The sequence below is a fragment of the Astatotilapia calliptera genome, chromosome 7 (assembly GCF_900246225.1).
Source record: "Astatotilapia calliptera chromosome 7, fAstCal1.2, whole genome shotgun sequence".
NCBI lineage: Eukaryota > Metazoa > Chordata > Actinopteri > Cichliformes > Cichlidae > Astatotilapia > Astatotilapia calliptera.
In genome coordinates, this window is record NC_039308.1 from 48,332,796 (window position 1) to 48,345,548 (window position 12,753).

The 12,753-nt window shown below is 38.2% G+C and overlaps 1 protein-coding gene across 1 annotated transcript; it reads left to right on the forward strand.

Annotated features, from left to right (window-relative positions):
* The first annotated feature begins 1,637 nt into the window (after positions 1-1,637).
* Positions 1,638-9,458, forward strand: LOC113026440 (uncharacterized oxidoreductase YjmC-like). Its single transcript, XM_026175245.1, has 11 exons — positions 1,638-1,848; positions 4,412-4,560; positions 4,746-4,934; positions 5,696-5,757; positions 5,997-6,050; positions 6,172-6,270; positions 6,423-6,558; positions 6,834-6,952; positions 7,442-7,537; positions 7,729-7,839; positions 8,959-9,458. The coding sequence occupies exons 1-11, from the start codon at positions 1,841-1,843 to the stop codon at positions 9,022-9,024; spliced, it is 1,089 nt and encodes a 362-aa protein (XP_026031030.1). The 5' UTR covers positions 1,638-1,840; the 3' UTR covers positions 9,025-9,458.
* The last annotated feature ends 3,295 nt before the right edge of the window (positions 9,459-12,753 follow it).

The window sequence follows — 12,753 nt, forward strand, 5'->3', positions numbered from 1 at the left end:
CTTATTTTCTTTGTAAATATCCATCCATCTCTCTCTCTCTCTCTCTCTCTCTCTCTCTCTCTCTCTATATATATATATATATATATATATATATATATATATATATATATATATATATATATAAAGTTGTATGTATGTATGTATATAGATTTAAAGTTGTTTGCTGCAGCATATTCTATGTTTCTGCATCCCAGCATTCAGTGATTGCCTGACCCCTTGTGGACAGAAAGCTTTCAAAGAAAGAGACTGGCATCTAATTCACTGATGCAAGACATTCCTTGGCCTTTTCAAAATAAAAATTTAAAATATAAGAAAAACCTTGGTTTACATCACATCACTGTGAGAGGAAAAAGACTAAAGGTTTATTCATTAACTATGAAGAGATATAATCTATTATCCATATGAAATGTTTCCAAGCAGCTTTCATACATCTATCAAAAAAGTCTCATTAGCTCAAAGAAGTATTCAAGATTATGTCTCTGTTTTGTAATTCTGTTTCAACTTCAGCTGGTTCACTCATTCTCAGTCTAGACCTTGATATGTTTGGAGGAAGTCAGGGGAGAGGTACAGCAGTGAGTGTCTACAGCCATCTGTAAGACAGGGTGGAGGCTCTGTCATAGTTTGGGGCTCCATTTGTTGTTGTTGTTGTTTGTTGTTGGGGGAAACCTCTCAAAACTTGCTTATTAGTCAAAGTGATTCCGACATCATCTGTTCTTGCGAAGTAAAGACAATATTTTGCAATATCTGGCACTCAATAAGGGCTCTTCCTGGACCTGATCACACCTTGGCCTAAAGCGGATCACATTTTTCTAAGAAACTGTGGCTGAATAAAAAGGACATGACTATAAATAAAGCTTTATTCACGGGTTTTAAGTAAACATTTTCATTCCATGCTTTTTTTCCTGCATGTACCATCAGCATTAAGATGCATTTATTTAAAAGGTAATGATTTTTTTTTTTTGCACTTTTGCTCTTGAAAAGCACCCTGTGTATGAAAGCATTGCGAAAAATAACGAACTGACTCGCAATATTTCCTGTTAAATAGCAATATATGTTGTTTTATTATTTAAATAAGTTGTATAAAGATTACATTTTTCTTTAAGACCGTGATTGGGGAGTTGCTGGTGCAGGACAGCAGTTTTCAGCGGTACCGGGTGGGTGCAGTGTAGTCAAAGTTGTGATCCTCCGCTCTCGATTAAGATTATGAAAAATGCATCAGAGAGAAATTTCTCAGTCTTCCCGCAAATGTAAAAGGAGTTGCTGAGGTATAATGATGCAGCTCTTAAGGGCTTTTCTTGTCCATTCTTAACCTGTGTATTACCAGCAATTGTGTTTTTAAGCAGAAAAATTATGTGTATACCTACATGTCTGTATAAGCTCTGTATTAGGGACGCAAGGTGCGACGTTTACGAGGTGGTCTTTGAGACAGAAATCAGAAAGTAGAGCGCGATTAAAACAGCAGGAAAACGGAAAGCGCCAGGTGTGCCAAAAAGTGATTCCACTCTGCTGCCCTCTTTGGCCAGATCTCTCTTGAAAAATACATTTTATTGCCAATGACACTTATTTGCCAAACTCATTGACTTGTACTTGTGATCAGAATGTGCTTTCTGGGTTAAATTGACACGATATAATGGAAATCCCGAAAGCAGCAGGTTCACGACCTTGCCAAATCACAAAGCTTCTCCACGGGCAGAGACACCTGACAGATAGTTTTGACACACGGGGCGTTTCCTAACATTGAGGCACTTGAAGAGGAAAGTTGCCAGGTCATCGGATTTACCCCCAACACATCTGATCCAGGATCGACAGACCATCATAGTGAAAGGACAGCAAAGTCAGCATGAACAGGTAGGAGCGTGGTTAGAAGTGTGGTCAAAGGACACCTGTAGATTCAGTCAATGAATTAAAAACCTGTGCGCCAAGACGAGTTAGCAACTCATCCAAGAGTTTTTTCATTGTGATTAACATAATCGCAAGACTTGCGACAAAAAGTGCTTTTGTGATGCAGTAGCTTATTATTTATTATGTGTAAAGACGTTTACCTCTACCGTGTTTTAGTATTTCTATCGTCTCCATCTTTATTAATATTCTACCATCTCACTACATTTCGTAATTGCTAGATTTTAGAGAAAAAACCGTAAACGTCAGCTTACAGCGGTGCTGTGCCATCCTACATTTTTTGGTGTCGAGCCACCAAATCATTAGCATTTGTCCATTACTGGTAATACCGATACTTTTAACCTATAAAGCTAATGTAGGGAAGAGCAGTGTGCTACGACTTCATTTGATGAATCATAAATAATGTGCGAATTCTGAACACATTTTAATGACCCCTAAATTACTGTGAGTTTTACTTTCCACAATAATTAGTTAATACAACAAAACACACCTTTCAACATTTCATGTTTTTTGAAACTGAAAAGCTGAAAGGCATTTTTCATTTCCAATACTACTACTACTACTAATGATAATAATGATAATAATGATAATATCATAATTATTTAACTGGCTGGCAACCTGGAAACGCAGTATTGATACTATTGTGCTAGAACCTAAGCAATACCAATACCAGCATTGGTATCAATGCTATCAATATTTGAATTGTCCATGCACCTCTAGTTTTGAGTGCAATGCCCAAAATCTGGCCAAAAATAAAGAATGGTAAATTGCTCCTTACATCAAAGTAATAATAATGCATTAAATAACAATAATGACATTATACACAATTATGTTAAACTTTCATTAACTTGTCTTACTTTTATTGTTTTTTTTCTTTTGGGTAATTCTTGGAATGTGAAAATATCTTGCTGGAAATTAATTTTACAAAAGAAAAGGAAATGTTTTTTTGTTTTGTTTTTTATCACAAATAGTCTCAGGGTAAATTATTTCTATGTCTATTTTTATTGATTCTGAAAGAAGCAAAAAGGAGGATGAGAATGACGACAGGATGAAAAGCATTACATTTTCACCATTAAACACTCAGAACGTATCATTAGTTGTTCAAACTTGTTTTATTACAGGAAGGAAAGAAAGGTTTGATAACCAACTGATAACCACTAATCATGATACACATCATGACTGACTGGGCTTTTAGGTTTTGTCAAGCCAGTTAATGTAAGAAAGCCAGGCCATGTTGAAGTTCACAATATACTCCTCAGGTGTTCTCTTGAAGGCAGTCCTACCACAAGTATATCATCAGTGTGGTTACAGGTTTTGCAATCACTTCAAAAATGGAAATTTGAATTAGCACAGGGCAGGAAACAAATCCCCATGGTGGAACTGTTGTGTAGAGTATGGGGGAGCTTTGCAGTTTACTTTATTTATGTCCTGTTCTTGATTCCAGTCTTTGAATGAGAGCTAGACCATCAGGCAGAAAACTCCTGTGGTAGTTTAACTGACTGCCATGGTCATGTGCACTGATTTTTAATTAGATGCAGTGAGCCAAAACAATTATTTACGCAGGGCTCAAAGGTGAACACAAAATATGTATGATGTAATCAGCTCAGCTCACACAGATGCAGATGTGTTACACAGAAACATTTAATTAAGCTCATCAAGGAGACAATTGTAATACAACTAGACAGGCTGACAGCCTAGTCATGTGTGTTACACATTCATATCCACGTGTCAAAAGTGAAAGAACAAAGAAGGTATGCTAGCTATGCTTTCCAAATAAACAACTTCTGGTGCTAATAAAATGAAAATGAATGAACCTGTAGTAAAAAATACATACAATAATAGATGTTAGGTGTGTTTTATTTTGTCCTATTTGGCATTTAGTTGTAATTACACAGGCAGCAGGGCAAGCCCAACCACTTTCAGATGCTCCAGTGTGGTGATGAGCCACTGGATGTAGTGCATGGACAAACCAGGTAAAGAAAATATGATACACCCAAGCCTTGTGAAAATAAATAATAAATAAATGTTTTTATGGTTAAGTATTGATAAGATTTGCAGAGTGTGGTGTGTGAACTTTTTGTGGCTTTCTAAATGTCTGTCTTTCACTGCACAAAAGTGACACAGCATTTAATACACTTATATAAATGAAGTACCACTGCACCATTCTAATAAAATTAGCTAGCCACCCCTTTCATCCAAATATACTCAGGTCAAGAAGCCAAGATGGTGATGGTTATTTAACCTTACAAAATAAAAGCAATACATTTCATATAATTATATGATATAATTCAAATTTTTAGGTAAGATAAACTGCAATTTAAGGAAAATCAGCAGTTCATGTTAGAGTAAATAACTGGACTGTCGACCGTTGAATTTGATATGACTGATAAAAAAGTAATATGTGTAATGTGTTTTTAGTACATGCAATATCTAAACAAGCAGTATGATCACATCATCATCTTTACTCTACTGTTTCAAATGTTTCTTATTAAATATCACGTTCCCCATGCAGATGTTTGATCAGCGAGGTGGAGGTCAAAGGCTTCATTGAGAGGTGCATGACAGCAGTGGGTACCAAGCAGCATCATGCTCGCAGTCTAGCTGAAGTGTTGGTGGAAGGAGACCACAGGGGCCACTACAGCCATGGACTCAACAGGATGGGTCAGCCTCCTTCAAAACTGTGTTTTCATCATTGTTGCTTCATTGTTTGATCCTCACTGTACATATCATTGTGTCTTATTTGCACAAAAACTAAGCATCTTTCCTCACTGATGCTGGAGACATCAGCAGTAATTTTAAATTTAAGTCTGTGTGTCGTTTATGTGTACTCACTATATTTTTAACAGACATGTATGTGAAGGACATTCAAACTGGCATCTGTGCCAAGGATGGTGAGCCAGTGGTAGAAAAGGAGAGTGAAGCGACAGCACTGGTGGATGGGAAGAATCTCTTAGGCCCGGTGGTGGGAAACTTTTGTATGAATCTGGCCATAAAAAAGGCCAACGACGTTGGCATTGGCTGGGTGGTGGCACACAGTGAGTCCCATTTCAAGGAAATGTTATAGTGGCGACACAGTTAAACAGGTTTCCAGATCATTTATTATTGAACTGTTTGCATTTTACTTCCAGTAAGAACCAAAATATAGTGCACTATGTTAGACATAACTGGTCTTATACTAAACAAGCAATATATGTCTGTCATTTGTTGCCCTGTTTAAAAACCTGTTCATTTTACATAGATATTTACTAAAGTATTTGATTATACAAAATCTTGCCTTTATAAGTGCATGATTCCTGTTCAGCAACTAGTTGACTGTTTGGTTTGTTTAACACTCAGTGAGGTATATAAGACTCAGTTAGACTTTATTAACCCTCTGAAGTCATAAGTCACTATTGGTAATAATAACCCTACCCTTAACTTCTATTTTGGAGAAATAAATCTTTAAGTAGTTTTTAAGAGTGTAAATTAGAATTATTGCTTTCCTTGTTGCCTGACTGCCAAAACTTAAGATAACAATTAAAAACAACAAAGAAACCTACATAATTAGATTGCACAGGGTTTGATTAGGATTGGGGCCCATGATGATTTAGCTCTTAGAGGTTTAAGAAACTTTCATTTAAGGGGAACAAGTGCTCTGATCTCATCAATAAAATCTTGAGTTTTTAAATATAATTATTATATTTCAACACTTATTTATAGTGGAGAGATAGTTCTCAAATCTGACGACTAAAACAATGACAGTGCATTACCACTGCTGTTCAGCTATTAAATTTATATGTGACCTTTTTCTTTTTAGACTCCAACCATTATGGCATTGCTGGATACTATGCAATGCAGGCGCTGAAAGAAAACATGATTGTGAGTGAAATGTTTGTCTGTTGATCTTTTTTCCCCCTTTTCAGTTGCTTTTTTCCCCCAGAAAGAATACATTTTTCAATTATAGGCCCAGATTTAGTATGTTTTAGTATAGCTTTGTATTTCCTTCCAGGATGATAGATGTCAATGACTTTGTTTCTCAGCTGCTTCTTTAGATCATAGCATGATCAGTTGCTTTTGCTTTTTGTTTAACTTTCTAAGAAAAAATCTAAACTCCACAGGGGATGTCATTTACCAACACATCACCACTGGTGGTTCCCACACGTGCTAAAGAGGTATATGTATTAACTATTTTAGAAAAGAATCCATAGTTAATGCAATATACGACATTTTAATTAAGATATTTATGAATTTGATCATAAAATCTTCATTATTCAAACTCTGTGAACTCTGCAGTGTACTTTGGGCACCAACCCCATCAGTGTTGCGGCTCCTGCTAAAGATGGAGACAGCTTTGTTTTAGACATGGCCACTTCAGCAGTAGCCATTGGAAAGGTAAGATCAACATCTCTACTGCTGCATATTTGTTTATTGCACATGTAAGCTGCTAACAAATTAAATGCAAGCGAGCAGTGATTGACCACTGAAACAACAACATTTTTAATGTGGAAACATTCTTCTCTTGTACTGTATATAAATGTGCATAGGTGGAGCTTCATGAGCGGCGTGGAGACCCCATTCCTGAGGGCTGGGGCTGTGACCCTCTGGGAAAAATTACAACAGACCCCAAGAGAGTGCTGACTGGAGGAGGACTGGTGCCTGTTGGTGGCAGTGAAGCCACAGGTCAGAAGCAACAGATCTTGTCAAGAATGTTTTCATTCTTCATGTGTGAAATATGTGTTTGTTTGCTTGCTTTTTTAAGTCTATATAATTGAACCACAATCCTAACTGGCTGATTTGTGCTTCATCTATACCAAGATACACAGATCTGAGAAACTCATATAGGAGATTAATTGGAAACCAGTTATCAGAACTGGTGGAATTACATGCCATTGATGGCTAGGATCAGTATAATACATTTATTCCATGCATATGTTTTTCTGTGTTTTTATCTTCAGGAGGGTACAAAGGCTATGGTCTGGGAATGATGGTGGAGGTGTTCTGTGGCATCTTGGCTGGTGCCCAGTACAGCAAATACATCCGCACTTGGAAAGTAACAGACCGTGTTGCAAACCTGGTACATCTTGTTTTGCCTAGTTGTGAAATACAAAGGACACACTGGTTCTATTTTAACATGTCCCTGATGTAACTTGTGACAAAACTGATAACAAAGTGTTCTAAAAGTCATGTTGTTGTTTTATCTGTGAAATGAAACAGACTGAGAAACAAGTTGAAACTGTTGTATCACCTTTTTATTAAGAATAATTCAAACACCCCCCCTTGCTCCCACAGCAATGATAAAATACAGTTTTTGAGTAGCTAGAATAGATAATACACTGCAGATAATGTGGTGCTGATTATTAGATCTGGGGCAAAGTTCATAAAGTAATCAGCCATCATGTACCAGCAGAAGAGAAATCAGCATGACACAAGTCTGAAGTGTTTGACTGCTGTTATCTAAAACAGAGGCCCAGCTAGTGACTCTGATATAGGTCATCTGACGTCAAGGCTCTGTTTGATGTTCATGTTTGATGAGCTCACAGTGTCACCTGTTTCGTATTTTCAGGGTCAGTGTTTTGTGGCAATCAATCCAGAGAACTTTGCTCCCGGGTTCAGTGACAGGATGTCAGATCTGCTGTCCATCCATAGAAACCTGAATCCTGTGAGTTGCTCCCAGTGATGGAATATTAAATGCTAAAAAAGATTAATCAAAAATGCAGTTGATATCCAGTAGTTACAGTTTCTTTGTTTTATGAAATCAAGTAGGGACAAACATTTGCAGATTAAAAGTGAATTTCTTGCTCTATACTTTCTTTTTTTCTTTGTTCCTTTTTTGTGGCTTATCTGCTTCAGGCTGACCTAGACACTCCTGTTTTGGCTGCCGGAGATCCAGAGAGGATGAACATGAAGAAATGTGAGGATATGGGTGGGATCCCTTACCACATCAACGTCGTCAAATACATGGTAAAAGCTAAGAAGTGGGGATGTTCTCATGCTAGTCTAAACTGCAGTGGCTAAAGGTTGTCCTTTTTCACATAGAGCTCCCAACATGAAATGCTTTTCTTCAGACCTGTTGCTTTTACTGGAAATACTCCATTTGATTTGAGTGAGAGTGCTTCTTTGGTGGAGCCAGGAAAAAAAAAGTGTTAATTAAATAGCTCCTGCTCTGTTTTCAGTTACACTCACACATTTTGCTCTAGAGAAAAGCTGATAGAGTCCCAGATATTTAACCTCTAGTGTTGCATGAGCTATGTTAAATGGTATTGGTAAATGGACTGGTTCTTATATAGCATTTTTCTACCCAGTCAAAGCAATTTATACAACATGCCTTATTCCCTCATTCAGACTCATTTATACAAGCACTTTTTCCCACACCCAAGTGCTTTCTATCTAACATTCGTATTCAGATGAATGCATCAGAGAGTAACATGGCGTTCAGTATGTTGCCCAAGGTATTTTAGGTATGCTGAACGGAGCAGCCAAGGATCCACCGCCAACCTTCAAATTAGTTGATGACCTGGCATCACATATGAGTAAAGCTGTGACTTATTTGTGAGAAACTGCCCCTCCCTGGGCCATCAAGGTCACACAGCCAAAGTGTGAGTGAGGGATGAAATGCCTGGGAAGGGATTTCAAGCCTGTGTTGCAGGTAACTGATAGCTATTGTCATAGGCTACTGTATTCATTGATTCAAGGTAGATATAGAAATCTAGCCTCTTTTACTCCTCTCAACCAGTCTATCTTCCATGTCCAAAATGAGAACATTTCTAACCAACGTAGAGGTTAAATACTGGGAACTCCCCATCAGCTGTTAGAACTCAAGAAGCCTTTCAGATGAAAGGTGAAATATTTTCAAATCCAGTTCAACTCACATGCTTGAAGACTACCATAACCTGGATGACTGAGAACCTACACAGACTACAGGAAGATTTAGAGGTCCTGTTTTAGCTTGGCATTAACACAAGTTTATGTTTTTAACTAGAAAGTAAATGAGAGTATTTTTACCTAAATACAATCTGACTTTATTTAAAACCTCTTTAAGCATGATGCTAACTTCATTAGCATTTTGTATTTTTCCTGCAGAATGAATGCGCCAAGAAAATCGGTGTCAACCCACTGTTGCCATGTGACAAGATCGTCTCGGGTTAAGTTTATCCAAACAGGATTCTCAGCTGTGGAAATCAGCCACTAATGCTCAACTTGAAGTGCAATTCTGTTAATACACCTTATACATTTTAACAGTAATATTTTATTCATGATTATACATGTGACATGTACTGTTATTTTTTTTTTTACTTTACTAAAAAAAAAAAAATGATGTTGTTGCAGATGCTTTTGAAGTTTCATCATACGTAAAGACACAGTGCTTTATCATCTACAATTAAATATATCATTCCTTGTTGCTGATGAAAGACAGTACTGTTGCTGCACAGCAATCACAAAAGTATTATACTCACTTCTAATTGAAAATAAGAATTTTCTGCTTCTTTGCTACTGATGTGAAAATTGTATTTTTACTGTGAGATCATCTTAAAAACATAATTCTTTTATTCCCAGATCAATAAATGCCATACTATTTGGAATGTAATGTGTGTTTTTTTATGCATTAATGCAATCCTGTTTTTAATAGACATACTTTAGCGACCTCTTGATCTACCAATAGATGAGGATGTAAGCTTCTCTCACTCAATCTCATCTGTCAGGGTTCATAGCCTAAACAAGTAGTTCAAATAATTCTCCATAACTTTAGTTTATAAATGCATGAAATGCACGAGAACTAGCACAGAAATATATCTGATCTTCCAAAAGCCTAAAATTTCATTTTTACTAAATGTCATCAATATTTTTTGTTGCAGTTAAACTCTACTACATTCTAAAACCATGCAAAATTCAGCCATGTCCTTCTTTCAGTTTGAGCTTGTGAAACTGTCAAACGCTTTGGGTTTACATTCTCCTCCAGTTTTTTGCTCATGTAAAAACCTTAAACACTAACACAAAGAATGAGTTGTGTAAAATAATCTCTCAACTTTCGAATCAAATTCAACTCTACTGACTTGAAAATCTGATATCACAACACTAGATGGAGACATAGACTCATTAAGTCCTGGGTCACTATTTGCTAATGCTATAACCTGACAGTTGTATGATATAGTCCAGGGGTCCCCAATCCTAGTCCACGAGGGCCGGTGTCCCTGCAGGTTTTAGATCTCACATTGGGTCAGCACACCTGAATCACATGATTAGTTCATTACCAGGCCTCTGGGGAACTTCAAGACATGTTGAGAAGTTAATTTATCCATTTAAATCAGCTGTGATGGATCAAGGACACATCTAAAACCTGCAGGGACACCGGCCCTCGAGGCCTGGGTTCAGACCCCTGATATAGTCAGTTCAATTCAATGCAGTTATATTTATGTAAATCGGAAATTTATTTAAACTGCACATCACAACAACAGATGTCTCAAGGTGCTTTATAATGTGAGGTAAAGACCCAACAATGATACAGAAAAAACAGACAAAACCCCAACAATCAGATGACCCCCTATGAGCAGGCATATAGGTGTAGGTGGCATATAGTTTTCTAATGTTTTTCTTTTGTTTTGTTTTGGGTTTTTTTTACCATACATTAGATAATTTTAATGTAATATCACATAATTTGGTGGTAATTTCCTTGTTACACAATTTTTCCATCACTTATAAAGGACATAACCTAAGGACTGATTTGCAAACTACACTGCCACAGTTTAGACAACCTTAGCTATACACACAGATGTGTGTTTGTACTACATCGTGGTATAAGTACAATGAACTGCCCACACAGGATTACAGATGTATTTGTTAACACAGTGCACCACCAGCATTAGAAATCAATCAACTTCATTTATTGCCCAACTGCTTTCAGACATGTGGCTTTATTTGTAAACTGCCTCTATGCTCTATTTGAATCGGGGAGTTTTCTTTTTTCTCAGGGGGTCTTCAGCTTGAACAGCTAATTAACACTGAAAATAACTCAAGAAAAGGCCCCTCTCCAAACGGCAAAGAAAAAGCAGTACTGGACATTGACAGATGCCCAGATTAGGACCTTAATCTCCCATGCCAAAAGTCCTGTCACTGCGCTCTGGACTCTGGATGTCCCGTTAACACTCGGCCGACTGCAGACAAAAGGGGAGAAATCAACAAATCAATGGGCTTTCAGTCCCACCAGGGGAGGGAAAGGAGGTGGCGGCAGAGTGGGAAAGGAGGTGGGGGCAGAGTGGGGTAGTGGTTGGGTGGGGTCAGAGTGGTGAGTGCTGGGCTGGGCCAGATTTGTGAGTGGGTATGGAAAAGATGCATAAATATTAAGTCTGGGCAGAGGGGGAAGGTGGCTGTGTGCTCGGGTGGAAGGCTCCACTGAGTCCAAGGATTAAGAGGCCAATTCAAACACTTGCTATAGGGGCCAGACTCAGAGGTGTGTGTTCATGGATGGATAAATTGATGGTGGGGGTCTAATCTGCCCTGGCCTTGGCCCGGAGCCCTTGTGTGGATTAGACCAGGCCCCAGAAAGCACAGAGAGAGCAGGGCCGCTGGCTAGGATTAAGCAGATTCTAACAGGTGTGTTCTTTTGTAGGGGGAGGGAGTCGTCACTTACTGAACGAGCAAATCATGAAGTAACTGTTTATTACTCATTGACGCCAATGATGCCAAAAGATGTGGATTTGTGCCTGCTAAAAAACATGCTTGGTGATGAGTGTGTGGTGGTGCAAGGTGACATGCAGGAAACTAGTCAAATGAGGCAAAATGGAAAAAGATAAATAAAGAGGTAATAAACTCTCAGATTACTCCCACAAACACTTCGTCATCCCAGCAGATCGGTTGTTGTCATAGCTGGACTGGCCATCGGGCATACCGGGCGTTTGCCCAGTGGGCCACTGGCGATTTTTTGTTTTTATGGGCCGATGGATTTTTTTAAATTTTTTTTTTTTTTTTTTTTTGTTAGGAAGGGTATATATAATGAAAGGTGTTGGATTGGCCAATTGGTCATGATCGACTCTGGGCTGGACCAATTACAGCCGAGGAGGCCGAATGCACCCGCCCCCTTGTTTAGCAATCACGTGATTTTCGCGCATTGCATGCCGTGAACTCGTGGCAAAACAATCCAAGTACCGCATCAAATGCAAGCATTTGCAGCACCGCAAAACGTTCATTCTCCGGTTCCAATACCTTCTTGTTTTTTCTTTGCCGCACAAAAAAGGAATGTACAAAACAAAAGGAGAACAATGCTGGTCCGTACAAAGACAGACTTGATGAAAAGTCAAAGAAAAGATACGAGGAAAAAATCAAAGGTGTGAAAGTGTCAGACCCTTACGAGCACACAGAGGGACAAAAGACGTTAGCGTGCTGCCCAACTTTCACCACGCTCATATTTATAATTACACGGTTCTTGGAGTGAGTGCATACACTCATGAAGTTTAGTAACTTCAGGTCACTGCAACAAGCCCAGGTACAGTTTACCGACGGATGGGTGCAGGACCTTGAAATGCACCGTGTAGAACGAAAGACCATCGTACGAACAAAGGTAAGTTTACCAGTCTCACAAATCGTCTTCATAAATACACATTCGTTAACCGTTTATTAATATAACCTTTGAGCTCAGCGGTAATTAATTAGTAGTGGAAATAATTTCTGGTTCTTTACAGAAATGTAGCAGTGACAATAATATTGTATGCTGTAATCGCACTGGACAATTAGTGATACAAAACAACTGTTTTATCCTGTGAATAAAAGTACCGTAAATGTCGGGCTATAAGCCGCTACTTTTTGCACAAGCTTTGAACCCTGCGGCTTTTAGTCAGGTGCGGCTTTTCTATGGATTGTCCGTGATTTTTGTCATATCGTAAG

What these genes read in the sequence shown, in the direction of transcription:
- LOC113026440 (XM_026175245.1), top strand. An exon ending in TGGCTGGGTGGTGGCACACA is followed by an intron (nt 4,935 to 5,695) that starts GTGAGTCCCATT and finishes TTTTCTTTTTAG; the next exon opens with ACTCCAACCATTATGGCATT. An exon ending in TCCATAGAAACCTGAATCCT is followed by an intron (nt 7,538 to 7,728) that starts GTGAGTTGCTCC and finishes TATCTGCTTCAG; the next exon opens with GCTGACCTAGACACTCCTGT.